Source organism: Leuresthes tenuis, unplaced genomic scaffold (genome assembly GCF_036924035.1).
Source record: "Leuresthes tenuis unplaced genomic scaffold, fLeuTen1.0.hap1 SCAF_10, whole genome shotgun sequence".
In the NCBI taxonomy this organism is placed as follows: domain Eukaryota; kingdom Metazoa; phylum Chordata; class Actinopteri; order Atheriniformes; family Atherinopsidae; genus Leuresthes; species Leuresthes tenuis.
Genome location: NW_027325364.1, coordinates 8,178,611 through 8,196,672, shown reverse-complemented (window position 1 = coordinate 8,196,672; position 18,062 = coordinate 8,178,611). Strand labels below are relative to the sequence as shown.

Here is an 18,062-nt window from a genome sequence, read left to right as displayed (position 1 = left end):
GTAACCTCGTCACGCATCTGTGTAATAATTTGTGTGATAAACCAAACGGGAAGATTAAAAAAAATATTTCGTCATATTTAGTATGAAAAGAGACTATTTTAATGCAAAATCTCAGTTGAAAAAAGGACCAAATCCAATCAGGAAACTGGTAATTAATCAGTAAATATTGATCAGCATTTGTCAGCATCCATAAGGACACAATTTTCACTGATGTGCTGTTCGTGCTAACAAGCTGAAGTGTTCACAGGTGAGTAGTTGAAGTGAGCACTGCCTGAAAAGCAGCAGGAGCCAAAGGCTCTGGTCTAATCACTTGTAGTCTCTGCACAGCTGCAGATGTTTTCACTCATTTCCCCTGATTGGTGTGCGCTGGTGTGTACGAACTATCATTGATCTACCGAGCCGCACTTCCCCTGACACAAATCCTGTCATTACTGACGGGACATTAAATTTGATCTCACATAATTCCCAACACTGGCAACCTGAGCAGAGGTTAAACCAGTTACAGTAGCTGAAAACATCTTCATGGTGACTGAAACCATTTAAATCCATTTTATATGTGTAGGTTTGTTTATACATATGGTCACCGAAGGAACTTTTAATTGTGATCACGATAATTTATTAGCTTATGAGTACAGCAATGAAGCATTATCATGAAAACTAAAAGTATTAGAAATTATAATTTCATGCATGAGCTGTACCAAGATGGAGGAGTAGACTTATCATCAGGCTCATTATATAATGCTCTCCTCAATTTTATTTTGATCCATGGACCCATTGTACTTTAGGAGTGTAATGCTTCATGTACAGCTTCACAGCTGCCTGACAAAAAATTCAACTTAGAGACTGAGATAAACTGATCCACAAGAAACTGCTTTAACGGCTGATTCAGTTTTTTACATCACATTATTGGATAGACTTCAGTGCATTTCTCTTTTTCTCTATATCTCTGTGAACTGAATACTTTTTTGGACAGTTTTAGGATCACTTTGGATCCTGAATTAACAAAAAGGAAAATTGTTAGTAAATCATCAGTTATAATGCTAAGATTGTCAAATTCTTGATGTAAAAGATGATAATTTGACCAATAGTTGATGGCTGATTTAACAATTGTATTTAGGCCTTCATCGATCTGTTTTTGAATGAGCGCTAATTCTTACATACAAATGCATTAAAAAGCCTTTATTAAAAATGATGTATTCAGTATATTTAAAAGGACCCTTTAGCTTGTTAAACAGTTAAACTTAAAGCATTTTCATAGTACTTAAAACCCCAATAAAATGAAATATGAATAGATCTTGTCATTTTCAGGGTAAAGTCAAAGCGACACAACCAGGACACATCAGATAAATGTTAGGCTATTAACTGCTGGCTGAAAGGCCAATTGCATTCAACAAGGGGAATATCAGTGGATATCAATGTTAGGCCAATATCTGTGCATCCCAACCATTTATAGACGAGTAGAAATCAAATGTATCGACTGAGTGAGTAAATGAGCCAAAATGAATTAAAAGTGTTGGTTGTGAAAAGAAATTTCTTGCTCACTCTATGTTATCATGTACAAAGTTACATAAAAACTCCTTTTAATCCTTCTGTGATTGTTAAGTGTCTGTATTCTTTTTTTTTTTTTTGCCAACTCCGCTGAAACTGGATTAAACATTTTGTTTTTACACATTTAGAACATCTAAATTTTGTGGGAAACTTGGGACGCATTAAACTTCAAACAGCATAATGAGAAAACGATAACTAACAGCAAGAGATCAGCGCTGAGCTGCAGCGTCATTAAAGATGTGTCGTGATAGATTCTCTGATACCAGATGCTCTGCAGGGTGGGACTAAACACTGATTATATTCACATCCTAACTGTCAGTCCCTGTGCGGCGAGCCACATCCATTTGACAAAATGATGGTGTTAATTTCTGTACATCGTTTAAATAAGGGAGAGCCACTGTTTAGACAAACAGATGTCCCTCTGTGGGCTTAAATGCAGCTGTCACAGTTTCTCTCTGCCTGAGAATAACACCTTCATCTCTCACAGCAGTGAGTTCTAACCCATAGTTATAGGCTGATTCAGCACTAAATTGCAACCAGGAATAAAACCACTCTCAAAATTTGAAGCATTCACTAATGCGGGACACCTCCGAGGCGGGGAGTTATGAACATGCTTTGCCAGAGGGAAACCTGGGATAGACCCATGACACATTTCTGGGGTGGTGTGGGCCTGTTTGGCGTTCCCCAAGAAGAGCCAAAGGAGGTGGTCAGTGAAAGGGAGGCCTGGGTTCTGTTGCCCTCGCGGCCTGGATCTAGATAAGCGGCAGAAGATGGATGATGAAGGTTTTCCACCTCTAGAAAGCGGAACACATTAAGGCCAATGTCAAGCATTTGACAAGAAGATTTAAAGTTGTGTTTGTGTCACCTTAACCTAAAGGGGGGAAAAATGGGAACAACTCTTGGAATAGCATCCGTTAATCTTCTTGCCTCTTGGGAGCAGCAGAACAAGCTGAACACTGACATCACGTCGCATTAAAAATGACAGAGGGGTGTTTGCAAATAGCTGCCCATTCACACAGCCTGCAAGGAAGAGTTTTATCATTTGAGTTGTAACTCTGGATACCAGGTGAATGTAAATCAATACTCCCCTTAGTTTTTTTCAGTCAATACTTACTTGTGATTTAGTGTTACGGCACAGTTTGAGGGCTACAACATAAGACACAGGATTCAGAAAATTAAATGTTTTTCATTTTAGAAATAAAAATGTGACAGAAGTTAAAACTCTGTACACAACAGTAGAAAAAGTGTGGCAAACTCCTCATGTCCCCTCCTTCACAGGTGCTGCCAATTAAGACAATTACCATTCTGAAGCCCTAACACCACCCAAAGACTCTTAAGCAAAATGCAGGTTTTTTTATCCTCATCGGCAGAAATGTACATCACATGCCCTGTAAAACAGCACAATAAGTCAAATTAGTGCTAATATCATCACCAGGGGACAATGTTTTGGATCATTGTTTTAGATCTTAAGGACTGATTCAGTCATTTTTGAGTGAGTGCTTTGAATTTTTCATGCATTTCTTATAATTTTCTCTTGAATATTTCTCAGTGATTGTGGTTGAGGAACTGTCATGTTTTGTTTTTTTTTGTTTCTCTTAGTATTTGCTACAACATATAATGTTGCAGTCGACTACTGATGCAGCAGCACCTCACACTGCCACTACTTTATCATGATTACCAAAGCGGAGACATAATTGACTCTTATCAAAATAAATACCACTTTAAAGCGTCTGTCAGCTTTCATAAGTCTTAATCCCCATTTCACAAGATTAAATGTACAAGCAAATAAATGCTGTCTGTCTTATAGGCACCTCCTAAGTATATTCTTCACGTATACTGTTCTCTCATTACGGGTTGTTTTTATTGGCAAATCTTACACAAATACTGTTGCATTTGGCCTGTGCTGATATTCATTTTGTCATCTGCTCTTCTTTGTTTTCCTCTTTTTCTTTCTGCCATCATCTCAGCAGGTTTTCCTGATTAGCTAATGATGATTAGGCACATCTGTGATGCTTTGACCTTGTAGCTATAAAAGAAACAAGTTGGAGCTGAAGAGTGGAAGCATTCTGGTTTCTCTGCCTGTGGCAGTTGGTTTTTAAATATCTGAAGTATCAAGGCTGCTGATGAGTCTGTTGCTGGGGGAAGAATATGCATAAAAATATCATGTCGAAGTACCAGAAAATAAAACAAAGTATGTCGTATGCAATGTTTTATGTAAAATAAGAAAATAAGGGGCTGCTGTTGTGTCATTCGGTATATGACTGGCTTCCTTGTGCTTACAAGCAGACCCAACTAAACCTGACCTTTATAAAGACAGCCCTAAGCACTCTAAACTGAATGTCAATACCAAAAACAAGCTGGAGTTCAACTGATCTGCAGCTAAACACATCCGGTGGATTCACATAAAAATGAGAGAATCTCTGGTTGACCTGCAAAACATGGTGATTTCCTAAGAAAGTCTTTTAATTCCAGTCAAAAACAAATCTACAAGTCAAAATGACATATTTAAAGTAAAATGTCTGTGGAGTCTATAAAAGCAAGAAGTATCACAAACCTAAGCTTGCTCATTTGTGTTGTATTGTCTTGTTTTAGGGTTAGTGTGAAAAACTGCGATCATATGTAATGACCTAGTCAATCTAAAATGACAATAATTCATTAAAAATGTGTTCTGCCAGTCTTGAATCCTTTATATCCATCTCCAGCCTAATCAAAAATGTATCCTGCAGTTCCATCTCTGGCCAGGAGTGGGAACAGTTTACATGGGGAAAAGCCTGGTCAGTTGAATATGGGATGGAGAGGTGACGACTGTGGAGTAAGTATGGAATGTAAAAGGTGTCAGAAGTCAGACACTTGTGGGAAGTCAGGTTAGGTGTTAAATTAAAGACCTACAGGCAGAAAGATGTGTGGACGTGGAGATAGACTTAGACAAGATGTGATTATGAGGTACTAAACTACATTGAAAATGTTTTTCTTTACATTATTTGATGTACTTTGAAATTTTGCCACAGTGTATCAACTTGAGCATGACGTTTTCAATTTACCTCTGACCTCCCCAGTTGTTTCTGTCAGGATGGTGGATGTTATAGAGAGAAAACATCTTGATTCCCAGGCTGCACAACCCTGTCCCCTGTACTGTGGATGACAAACGACCTGGTAGCACAGGGGATTATCAGATGTCAGCCTGCAGAAGAGAATCCACCAGCTGCAGAAGGCTCCTTGTATAAGGCATCTGCTGGTTACAGCCAGCAGCAAATATTGATTTCATAATACTACAAACTTTGTGTATGTAAGCACTGTCTATGATTGACCGTTTTTAGTAAATATCTACCTTTTTAAAGTTTTCTGGAAAGAGATTAAACAAATCATGTTACACTGTGATTCAATTTCATGAACTTTCTCATTTCTGTCAAATATCCCCTTGATGAGCTGGATGAAAAGATCTATACAACAGTCTCTCCAGAAAGTGTGTGTAGTGTATGACTCCAGCAAGCAATTAGTTTTTATCTGGTCTGAAGTGCTTTTTATTTAACTGCACAAGTTTTTAATGCATCTCAAATATTGAGAGTTGAGCCTTGAAATTGTTTATTTTGTTTGCCTCCTCTATGCTGTACTGCTGTCTGTCAATAAAAACACTTCATCGGGCAAAGAGCCTACTCAGCTGAAGAGTCAGACGAGCAAAGGCACGTCATGTCATGTCAAGAATGAGAGACTTTACGGTAAAATACAAGTCTGGCTTGAGAAACCTTATCAGAATTACTAAGAGGGAACTTCTGGTACCTTATTTGATTTACTTCTCTGTCGTTGGAGGGGGGTTGGTATGTTTGGGATACTTTTGTACAATCTGGTGACCTGATCCTATAAGTTCAGGTCATATTCTAATACGTCTTCAGCTTAGTATGCTTTAGACTGACAGACTCTGAAGGAACTTTATGTCTATTCATAAAGGTTAAAGCAGTGTCACAGTATATGTGGATTAATAATCTTTTAATTATCAGTGTGCAAACAGATTGTGGTTTATGTTTATATCTGAGTGTTTAGTGTCATCCTCTATTCCTCCTGACTATAGCATCAGCAGTATGCAACACTAAGTTATGTTGGCTTAGAAATGGAGTCAACCAGTGACCTGTTCTCAAAATGACAAAGGCTCAAACACAAACCCAACAAAAACAAAATGAGACATCTATGTATCTTATTGTCAAACTATACAGGTTTACCTCATATATGAACATGATGGTGTTTGAGTCGGTTTAGTCTCTAAAAATGTCCATTTGCTTTTAAATAAAAAGAGTTGGCATACATTCAAGCTACATGCTGGAAACTAGTGTGTTTGACAACTGTACTTTTTAACCTTCAATCAATCGGGCTTTCGTGACGCTTCAGCTTAATCTTAACAACTCACTGTGATACATTCCCCTGTGTGTTGGCAGCTAGTTAGCTTATCTCAGCGCAGGACTGCAAACTGGGGCAATAGCTTGGCTACCGCTGTTATCAAATCTGTTGCAGTTTTTATTCCAGACTTCAGCCGTTGGCTTTCAGCTTTGCAGATAGAACAGTGTTATCAACCTTCTAATCAACACTCAGCAAATAAGCCTATTTCCCAAAATGTCAGAATGAACCATTTAAAGGTTAAGAAACTCAGAGCATAGGTTTTAATGAACTCTCAGACTTTGACGTTAAATATCTAGTCCTCTCATTCTCCTTTTGTCAGACCTTTCATCATACAACATGAATGCGTTTAGAAGTACAGTTCTCTGAGTGACTGGGCCCACAGTGAGTCATGGATCAGAGAACTGCTCTGGACAACATGCACAGAGAACACAAGCAGAAGTATGAATGTTTGAGTCTGTGCACAGCACAACGATTGCATGCAATGATAAGATAATAATGAGCTGTCATTGATCAGCAGGCAGTCATATTTTATTGACTGGTTGGACGTTGATTGTTTTGAACATTCCTTTCCAGTCATTATTCAAACAGTTTACTTGTCAGTCAATGCAGCAAGTCTGACAGTGCATCTCTGAAGAATCTACTTATTTACAGAAAGTTTTGATTGATAATGCTCACAAAATGGCTAATACTGATCTGTCTGTTGGGTCGTCGCTGTGGTCCAGACTGAAATACTTAATTAACTATTGAATGAAAATCCATGAATATTTGATGAGAAATGCACAGTGATCAGATGAGGAATCCTAATCATTTGATTCCCTTGATACTGACAGGTGTATGGCAAACCTTATCACATACCTGTAAGTTTGTTCTGTGCTGATTAGATAATTTTGTGATGATGAATATTTTATATTATGTCCTAAATATTAGCATGTTAGCATTGTGATTGCGATCATTGTTGGCTGATCCTCAAGTATAATGTTAAGGTACAACCTTTTTTGTTAAATTGTACATTTTAAGTATTATGTTTATAGTTTATTTTTTAAACAATCTCTAAGTACTTTCTCATGACCCAGCCCTGTCTGAGTCTCGCTCCAACCCCCTTAAATTCATCTTCAGACAGAACAATCTCAAACATGGGAAATTATATACATTCAATAAAAAACCTCGCTTGACAAACATTGCTTCAACAGCCATTTGTTGTCCTGTTTTCACCTGCAGATTTGGTGCTCTGCATACAAACTGCAGCAGGACAAAGTACTTTTTATTTTACAGAGAAGCACTTTGTGAATTTTTTACGGTGAATATGTTATATGAATTCAGACTGCGTGAAGGACTAATGCATAAACCATTCATGGGTGATTGTTATGTTATGTTACTGTAGAAATCGGGTTTCGCAAGTATTCAGTTGTTGGTCATTGCTCATTGTAGATCTATCTCTGAGGATGTCATGCTACATATTTACTGTTTTATGGCCAGCTTGGGCTCTGCAACTCTCGTGGTTCTATTCCATGTAATGTATGTGCTGCCCATGCATTTCTGTCTCCTCTGTCTCCTGATGGGAGGCTTTTGAAAGCAGGGGAACAGTGCTAATAGACTCATAGCAGAGGGGATTTTAGCAAAAATCTGGCAAGGTAACCATCTGAGATATTTTCTTGCAGCTTATATACAGTCAATGAATGCCCCGTTAAAACAATCCTGTCCATTATATTACATTATTATTATATATTGCCTACATTAGCAACTTTGCAGAGTCTCGTGAAGATTAGTTTTATATGGGAGTAAATGCAGAAAGCGGCTGTGGACTTACTCAGACAATCTGACTTGCATTCAACCCTTCACTTAAGTTTTCTTTCCATTTTCTTGATATTTCATCACTGTCTTCTCCACATCAGGATATAGCCTCTGGGAGCTGTGGCTCTTATCTACAATGTATTAGTCTAAGGTGTAGCAATAATATAGTCTTTTAGAACATGTATTGTTTTTCTATGATATTTTGAAATATTGGTATAGCAATAAGAATCAATCTTTGGATTAAATCCCAGAGGCACACATCAGCTTTCATGACAGATGTGCCATTCCTTTTTCCTTCCACACCCAATAATTGTCCTCTTCTCGACCTCTTTGATTCTGTTTCTTCCATGTGGTCCATCGTGGCTCTATGAAGGACAACGATAACACTGTGGGAGGTTAGAGGGTTCGAGTGCGATGGGTGTACTGTGTTTTGCTAGAATGGATGATAATGTATCCAATCTTATTTTGAACACAAATCCTGTGCCAAGAACACTTTGTTCAGTCCAAGAAGCAAAACAGACCAGAAATAAACTGGATCACAGAAGATAAATTTACATTCTAGTCAGACAAGTTGAATTCACAGTGGAAACTTCAATACGTTGAAAACACAACATGTCAAACTGTGTTTGATGCCAAGAACGAACCCGAAGAGCTGACTAATTGAAGTGAAAATGTCTTCGACAGCCTGGAAATTCTATAATAGGATCTGCTGATAACCTTTACAGCAGTTGGCCTCTAAGTGAATGTGACTTAATATCAGAAAGAAATGGTTTTATAAGCCTGGGAATTGTGGCTGGACAAAAAGTTTGCTGTCTGAAAAGAAAATTCCAGTTTAAGTAGTAAACCTCATGGAAGCCTCCGACTTTATCAACGTGTTTGAATAAGCAAGCACCTGACCACTTTGAAAGAGCATCTCCAGATAAAACTGATATTCAAATGATGCATTAAATTGGCCTTTTGATACCCTCTGCAAATTAACAGAAGCCAAATAGATGCAGATCTAGGGTCAGATTGTAAGAACAAATACATTTCTATGGGTTCCTTGAAAAAAAGAATTGGCAGATACATGTGATCTGATAAACAGATTTAAAATAACAGACAGTTTATCTAGGACTTGCTGCCAAATTCAGCCCAGTGTCGTTTGTGGCAAAAAAGACATACCCAAGAACATAAAAATATCATAGAAAAATCTGCAATATTTAACTCAGTTTCTTGTTAAGAGTATTTGCATATGTCATGCAAAGTCTGCAATATTCCAAAATATGACAGCAAAACTACAGCAGTGTACAAATGTGCAAAGAGCAGGCCTTTTAAAGAGTAATGTTATGTGGACAGAGCAATCAAAGATAGGTTTGGCCACAGTAAAAGTGAACATATTTAATGCAAATAGAAGACATTTTGCCAGAAGAAGAAACTCGGAGCATCTGTGAAGCATGGTGATGGAAATGCCATGGTTTGAGGCTGCTTCACTGCCTCAGACACCAGACAGCTTGAAGGCCTTCATACGGATGGGAATTTTGCATCATATTACTGATTGCATTATCACAATATGAAGACATCCATTTTAGAGTGTAGATAGCTCAAAAGTGAATTTATCAACAAGGTAGCCCACAGCAAATTAATAAATCTACCAAGGCATGGCTGAAAAAGAGGAAAATGAAGGGTTATGGAACATAATGGTGAATAAAAGCCTATCTGACTCCCACTTAAAGGATGTGGGTAATTTTAAACTGGCAGTACATGCAAGAAAACCCTCAAACATGATTGCAGCTGAAGGATTTTTGCATGAGAGAATGGTTATAAATTCTAGCAGAGACTGCGGGGTAATTATATAAAATGCCAGCAAGAAGCTATTTATGTTAAAAGGCAAAGAACAGCCGTTAAGATCAAGGGGACACTTACTGTTTCCACAGTAGGATTGATATTTTTGTTCAATAATGCTGTTTATGCTAGTTTTCCTTATAGAGCTAGTCTAGGCAATCTTTCACTCCTGGCATTACTTCAAACAGGGTCATGAGTACATGTAAAAAAAAATCACTTATTGCACTTTTACAGTCTCTCGACTGCCTCAGTCAATGACATCAAGTACAGTCTTCAAGATTGATTGGTCTTTAGCTTGCTGCTTAGCTGCAAACTGAAATGCATGAAAGTACATGACAGAACATTATATAGTAGATAAGAAAAAAAATTAAATAAGCTCACAATTACGTCTAAATAAAAAAGAAACAACTGTTATTAAAAAAAATGACCTAACCTAAAATTATCCTTCAAAATCTTTTTTTGTAAAATGCTGAATCAGTATGCTTATTTGACATTATGCAGAGGGATTTCATCATATTTCAATACCCCGCATAGTTAATACAAGCTAAAAAAGATACTTTCTTCTCATCAAAATACAGTTTCAGGTGCAGCCAGCAGGAGGCAGTGTAAGGACACTGCTGTCACCTCATGCCAAATATGAACTTCTTCTGTATATCTTATATTTGTCAGTTCACTCTTCACATTGTTCCAAGACTGTGGAAGGTCATACAGCTCACAGGACAGGAAGGTCCTCCGTTGTAGTGCAGTCCATTTCCTGTTCTCCCCTGAGACCTTTGAGTAACAGCTTAGGCCTTTTTTAGAAGCCGTCATCCAAATGTTCATGCAGCCTCTCTCCCCTGTTACTGTGCCTGTGTCTCCTGAAAAGAAGTGTTCAATTTAGATCATACAGCACTGACAAACTGCGAACAGACCCAAGTAAAAGTGACAATTGTTTTGTCAGCAGACACAGCCTGGCCTGTCATGTCGCATAACGTGTGGGAGGATGCAATGCCGCATTTTGCTGTTTCACTCAGTACCCTCAGTTTTTTTTCTGTCCTTTTTAAAGCAGTTACTACCAGGGTGTTACTTTCTCACAGTGTTAGTGTTCTCATCAGAGCATAGCCTGAAATGAGATTTATGTATGACATAGTGTCTACATGCATTACTGTACCTCCACAGAAGAAATGCCAGCACTCCTCCACACAGCAGCAGCAGGAGAACAAGACAGACTATAGCCACTGTCGTCCCTCTGCTCTCGGTCTCACAAGGCGCTGTCAACCATGGAAAAAGATACTTGATGAGGAGGAGGGGGGGCAAAACAAAACAAAACACAAGCCATCTGACATGGCTGCTCTAAAAGGCCAGAAAGGTTCACTGCAACAAGTCTGTACACTAACAAAGCTAGCTGCAACAACAGGAGATAACAGAAGGTATCCTCCAACACCCTGACTGTCTTTGGATCATCATGCCTCTTGGCATATACGAGGAATTGCATTTGTCTCGCCTGTTTAGCAGCTGTGGTAGCAGCAGTAGCGGTAGAGATTTATTGATCACACACTGGAAAATCCTTTATCACTGAAACAGCACAGCAGACACAATACACAGAGAAAAGTGTGGTCGGGACATAGCTCAGATAGACGCATAGCGACAGTGTTAAAGACTTGGATTTATGAATATCAATAACACATAAAGGTGAGCTGCCTTTAATTAAGATGGAAATAGGTACAGCCACTTTTTTACAACCAATTTGATACTTCAGTTAAATGGGGATTAAACAATACTATGGCTTTATAATTTCACATGGGGAAATGACTACTTCATTGTGACTTTCAATATTGCAAAAGTACTGTTTTTACAATATGGCACAATACTTGCAGGATACTGTACATCACCTATACATCTGTATATGGTCCAACTGGGACAACAAAATGGTCATTGCAGGTTTTCTTACTTATATGTTTGATATTAGGGATTTATTTTGATTTTGCGCTTTCCTAAAATGTTGAATTTGAGCACAGCTGATGTGATAGGTCATGCCTGGTCAGGCTTGTGGATCTGACCAATTTGTGGTTTACAGGTCATCAGCTTCTGTAGCTTCTGTTTTTAAAGTTAACAATAAAGAAGAAATAGGACTTTGCCAAATGTTACGTAGTAACTTAAGGTCGAAATACATACCAATTATTTTCATGATAATTATTATATTAATTATTAGCAATATTCAATCCCAGTACTATAATATCACATGTATTCTCACTCATTATTGCACACACCTCTACAGTGACATATTTAAGCATATGCAGTTTTTGATTTGTTGTTAGAAAATGAGTGAAGCAAGTTCCTCAGAACTGTATATCCAGTTGAACAACAGCCACATTTTTTATGCTATTTGGGCCCGGGCACGTATTGTTCAGTGTGTTTTTATGGTCAAAACAGCTGGAACGGGAAACAATGCCATGAGAGTGAACCACCAACCTGTGAGGCTGTTTTCCTGTTATGACCCAGCTCATTATGCAGCAACATAAAATGGAGACTAAAGACGTGGGCTTGGGAATGCATGAGGTTTAATCCTAAACATTATTTGATATCTAAGATAATAAGTACAATCAAGCTTTTGCACCACCCAAAGACTCTTGCACAAGTAGTGTGAGGATGCAGAGAGAAGTAATAACTACAAAACAAACACGATGAGCAGTAAAGTTTTTATAAAACTGTTATGTAATGTATCTCTAATATATCAATCCCTTACTTGGAAACACTTTTTTATGTTCATATAAAGTTTTTGTTAAATTAACACCAGTTTTAATGGGTGAAAAAGTAAATACTTGAAGGCGGTAGATGGAGTTTTACACATGACTATAATGCAAAAGACCCGTGTTTTATTTTATTTCACTTTAAAATGAGTTTTTGCTTCCACTTACTGTGCGGTTAGATATATGCCCCTAAACTGCTCGATTAGGCTGAAATATTAAAAACTTTACATTTTCTTTGAAAAGAAAAAAAACCCACACAACTTGTGTTAATATGCACAAATAAAAAATGTGTTGTCCTGGGCCTATTTCATGATTTGCTATCACTTTGAGCTAGAAAAAAACCCAAACATTGGTCCTTACAGCTAAAGGCAACTTCAAAGTCTGGTAATAATTACTAGTTGCTTTATCACCCAGTGAGGCCTTTCATTTTATACTTTAATTGTTAAGATGAAAGAAAGTATATATATTTTTATATATGTGTGAAAGTAAAGATGCATGCAGCTGCTAATTAAGTAAATAAATCGATTCAAATATTGTAAACTGTAAACTGTAAAGGGGTTGGAGCACTGTTAATGTCTCATACAAAAGCACATTAAAGGCTCCGGCTAAGCTCATACGTACCTGCTGTGTAGGTGGCAGAACTGTATCCTAGCTTGTTGCCAACCATGCAGGTGAAGTGGCCACAAATGGGAGTCATGGTCAAAACCAAAATTGTTCCATCTTTGGAGACTTTTCCCACTGTCTGGGGGATGGCGGCTCTCTCATAGAGCCAGCTGAAGTTGGGTTCTGTCCCCCAGGCCTCACCACAAACCAGGGAGGAGTGAGACACGTTGATGCTGACAGACACCTGATGAACTGCCTCTGCAAAGACATATGAAGAAGTTGAGGTCAATAATGAAAATAGGTATGTAGATAAAAAACTGAGAGCTGGATAGAAACAAGAGGTGTAAAGTGTTCAGCCCTGGGCATATATCTGTTACAAAGTAAGAATAATGGTGCATGCCTGTCCAAGAGGGTCCAAGACAAAGAATCATGAGAGACATTTAATGCTGTCAGGAGAAACTGGCTCAGGTTCAGAGACAATAATGAGATCAGAGAGTGAGGTATAATGTTGGAAAATGGGATGATGGAAAACCCTGGAAGATGAGAGAGCAGATGTAAGAGAAGAGTGGAGCTGATGAATTGATACCGTTAGAGCCAGAAGATCTGAGGAAAAGCAGAAAACTAGAAAGCTATGATGAGACCAAAATCATCCAGAGGGACAGAAACAAAACCAGAGAGAAAACCAGAGAGCAAAGCCTCTAGGCAAATTTAATTTCAAGTGTTAAATTATTAAATTAGACATCCACCTTTAGAGGGAAACAATGTACAGTGGTGTGAGATTAAAGCACATTCACTATACTTTTGGTAATGTCGTACTTAACTCCTGAGAGGCTGGAGCATATCAGCTACTTTACTGCCAGTGACTTATGTGCAGAGACAGATTTTTCTTTTTTTTTTTTCATAAACCACTGTTGCTAGTAAAAAATATACACTTTGATCAGCCATAACATTAAGACCACTGACAGGTAAAGCTTGTAACGTTACTCATCTACTCATCAACCTGCATCCTGGAATTCAAATCGATGTTGCTTTGACACCTGACCAGTCACACCACCACATGGTAACAGCACTCCTGTACAAAGCAAGCCCAATCCATCTCCCACCCCACAGAGCTCACAGTGTCGATTGCTAATGAAGTCCCGACTGGTCAGGGCTCTTTTGGTGGCATAAGGATGACCTTCTCAGTATTAGGCAGGTGATCATTATTATCTTATGGCTGATTGATGTACATTCATACTTCTATAAACTGACTGTCCTCTAGCCCCGGCATCGAGTGACCGTATATTCAAACTGTGTAGGAATTATCTACAAGTAAGGCTGTCACAAATGTTTATTTAAAACTGCTTATTACTTAGACTTATTTTTGCAGGTTCAGTTTGTCTACTTAATAAACTTCTCAAATCCCAGTTTCACAGAGCCCATGAGGTTGTCTGTAAATTGTTTATTTTGTCAGATAAACTAAGACTTAATTAATTTTAAATGAAGTGTTGTTTCCAGTGTGAAAGGTAGAATATGAAACTCAGTTTTTTCTTATACAGAGTATAAACAAGAAAGCATATCTCTTTCTGTACTGCACTCTATCTCTACACTGTCACCTCTGACAGAGTCTGACCAGAGCTATAGATGTAGCTTATTGTTAGCTTTGATGTTAGCTGTAATGTTATATCCTCATTTTTAAGTTGCTTTGGATAAAACTGTCTGCTAAATGCATAAACATAAACATGTTAATGTGGCTGCACGACTGTGTGGTGGTTGGCATTGTTGCCTCACAGCAACCTGCTTCAAATTTCTGCTGGGGCCTTTCTACGTGGACTTTGCACGTTCTTCCTGTATGTGTTTGTGCTATCTCTGGTAACTCCGGCTTCCTCCTACTGTAATGAATGCACGTTAGAGTTGCTGGAGCTACCCTTGGCGCGAGTGTGAGCATGTGGGATTGTTTTTCTCTGTGTGGACCTGTGATGAACTGGTGACCTGTCCAGGGTGTACCTTTTGTCTAATGTCAGCTGGGATAAGCTCCAGCCCCCTGCAACCATGAATTGGATTATGTGGGTATAGAAAATGGATGGATGGATAAAAAGCCCCTGTACCTAACTGATTGCGAAAAAAGGAAAATAACTTCTACAAAAAGCAGTTACCTTGGTTAGTAGAGAATGTAATAAAGTGACTCACCACATACAGTCATTTAAAAAAGTTCTCACACGCAGCACATCGTACTGTACCATATTCCCTGACGATGCAGTGTGCAGTGGTGTTGGTCCCCGTGCGATCTGTCACAGTCACAGCGTACACGCCGCTGTCTGCTCTGCTGTATCCATTAATCTGAAGTGTCGTCTCCTGCTGCTCCATGTTCACATGGACGTTTGGCCTCGTACCAGGGCACTTCAGGCTGCTGCCAGGGCATGTGGCCAGCGTCACTCTCACCAGATCAATTCCAGTTTCAGGCTCCCGTTCCCAGGTTACCATAGAAATCTCTTCCAGGGGACCCTGCACCATCCGGGCTTTCAGAACCAGGCTGGAGCCGGGGATTACATGCACGGGCTGCTCATTGAGGACGTGCACCGACATACACTGGAGCCCATGTGGCACTGAGGACAAATATTGAACCATTTGTTATTACATGCTCTACAGTGCTTCCATATAGCATGCTTTTTTACTCAGCTGCAGAGGATAACCTGAGTTTTGTATATCAAAAAGGCTGAATGGCATAACTCAGAAATCTCCATAACTCTTATGTGTATGAATGGACTGTATATGGCTACTTTCTGTCAATGATGTCAAGTGATGATTTATGGTGCATGACAGGCATGCCTAATGCGATATCCATCAAGCCACATCAGTATCCTAAAGTCTGTGTCAAAGCCTGGTAAGCTTGTGTGCATTTACCACTAGGGCTATAAATCATGTGTCTTGACTTGATCGGCAGACTATGGAGGAAGTGTAAATAATGCAAGTGCGGTTAGTAATGCAAGAGGCCGTTTACCAGCAGTGTTTTGTCAGTGCATAATGGTGCAATATCTAAAGGCTGTTCTTCCTGTGTATATTCTGAGAATGAAAGTGTACTGCAGTCTCATCTTGAATACAGAAGAACTGAAAACCACATCAGCACGAATGCTTGGAAATATTTTCTTTCTTTGGCTTCAAGCAGTTCTTTTTTTTTAAGTAGAAATTATTTGGATGGTAGTTACAACAAAAAGCCTTACTCAAGAGAAACAGTGGGGCAACTCTCCAGCACAGGAAATATTGCAGATCCATAACACCTGCTGATGTAGAAAGAGAGCAGAGAAAGAGAAATTTGGCCATGACCTCAGCAGCAGCAGCAGCTCACCAGTTCCTCTGTACTCAGGCAGCAGGGATGCCTCTGCAGCAATAATAATAACACCTCAAAATGCAAAATTTAAATGAGAGCACTAAACAATCAAAGTACAGCATGTACCACTATTAGAAATGTAACCCAAATGTTCAGCACAGCCCTTTTCCTACTTTAATTTGTTTGTGACGCATCCAAAGAACAGGATTGGCACTGCAGACTCTAAAGTCGGAAACTGGAACAAAACATGGATGAAACAGCTGCCAAAAAAAAGAAAAAATGAACCCACTCAAGCGCAGCAGGTACAACAAAACACACAGAGAGAAAAAAATGATAACGGCACAGGAACACAACCTGCATGCAATAAATCTACCCTGGAGTTCGTCCTCTTGTTGACCTTGAAGTTTACCACATGAAGACCAGCTAGAGACAGAATCACCTACCGATGCAAAGTTGAGAGAAACCGTACAGCTGAGCCAGAGTTCCACGTTCTCAGGGTTTAAAGTCTAACAGAGTTCAGTCTGCCAGTAAATCTATGGCCCTCGATGAAGTAATACCTCCAAAGCGTTTGTCATTACATTATGAGAAATGATCAAATTTAAACAGGAGTAAAGCTATGTTGTTGGACCTTCAGGTCTCTTATCTGGCTTGTTTCTCTTCTTTTTAGGTCCAGCCAATATGTGTGTGTGTGTGTGTGTGTTCCATGTGGGCGTCACCTTGTTTTCAAACCATTTCTTCCCCCTTCACCCCACCCTCCCTTCCTGAACTTTCAATACTTCTTTCTGCTTTGTGCTTTTAATAAGTGAACTCTCCATTGTAAAAATCACTCCCCCTATTCCCACCCACCCTCCTCCTTTCTCTGGGCTGTGTTCAAGCGTCTGCTTCCAAGCATACGCTCCCTCAACAATGCAACGTGTTCGACTCTGGACTTTCACACAACTGTTGTTGTACTTTTTGTAAACAAAGATAAAACGCAATGGTATTCTTTGAAAGGAAAAACGCAGTCTCACGAAATAGTCTTTGTACTTCAGGCTTCTTATCCAGCAGGAACACCATTTGCCCTGCAGACACAATACATTGTCTTGGCTTTGGACTGTAATGAGGACATAATACAGTACATGATTCACTCTATTCTTATTTCTTCCAATAATCGTCCCTCGTCTGTAACTGAGAAACATCTTCAAGCACGTCAAGGGAAATGCCAACAACTTTTTTCCCTGGGGAATTTCATGGAGCCACTCTGAAATTAACATCGTATTCCATCCTTATGTAACATGTTTGAATTTTAACCTCAGCTGGATGCAAGAAACAGCACGACCAAACAATGGAAAGCTTCGGAACAGCTACTAAAACAACCTTGAAATGAAATTGTTTTCTCAGCTACGCATGCGTTTTAGACTCCTGCAGCACTGGAGCGTAATGACATCACTTATTCAGAGGTTACCACTGCAGTTTCTCACTTCAGGAGGCACATCCTGGGGCCCAGATATGAGTGATGTAAAACTGATTATAAATCCATTTGTGCTTGCAGAGGATTTACGAATAATAACGGGAGTCCCAGCTGTGGATCCCACAGAGTTCATTGTCAACAAAGAAGTACTGTTAGCTAGAATTATCCTGTGGGTGGCACTAATACAACAGCTGAAACATATCAGCAGACATTATTTAGACTATACAGTTTCCATTTTTCCAAATTACTGAGTGTCACGTTTTGCATCACATTAACATATTAGTACAAAAGTGAGTCAATCACTGAGTTGAATGTGATAAAATGTTGACACCTTATGTAATTTTACTGCTTTAACAGACCACAGCTGTAGTAGAACTATAACCACAGAAGATAACGATCAACTCAAAGCATGACATATTAGCTG

The 18,062-nt window shown here is 39.0% G+C and overlaps 1 protein-coding gene across 5 annotated transcripts; it reads right to left on the bottom strand.

Annotated features, from left to right (window-relative positions):
- Nucleotides 1–9,814: 9,814 nt before the first annotated feature.
- On the bottom strand, nt 9,815–16,876 carry LOC140316101 (uncharacterized). 5 transcript variants are annotated; one of them, XM_072393803.1, is made up of 7 exons: nt 16,562–16,876; nt 16,362–16,448; nt 16,082–16,141; nt 15,101–15,466; nt 12,900–13,139; nt 10,700–10,799; nt 9,815–10,406 (listed from the first exon to the last, which is right to left on the bottom strand). In XM_072393803.1, exons 3-7 carry the CDS (start codon nt 16,131–16,133, stop codon nt 10,346–10,348), a joined length of 819 nt encoding a protein of 272 aa, XP_072249904.1. In that variant the 5' UTR covers nt 16,134–16,141; nt 16,362–16,448; nt 16,562–16,876; the 3' UTR covers nt 9,815–10,345. The 5 variants fall into 5 exon arrangements, with proteins under 5 accessions (XP_072249904.1, XP_072249903.1, XP_072249902.1 ...); XM_072393802.1 differs by having other exon boundaries at nt 16,362–16,876; XM_072393801.1 differs by lacking the exon at nt 16,362–16,448 and having other exon boundaries at nt 16,632–16,876.
- Between the last annotated feature and the right edge of the window lie 1,186 nt (nt 16,877–18,062).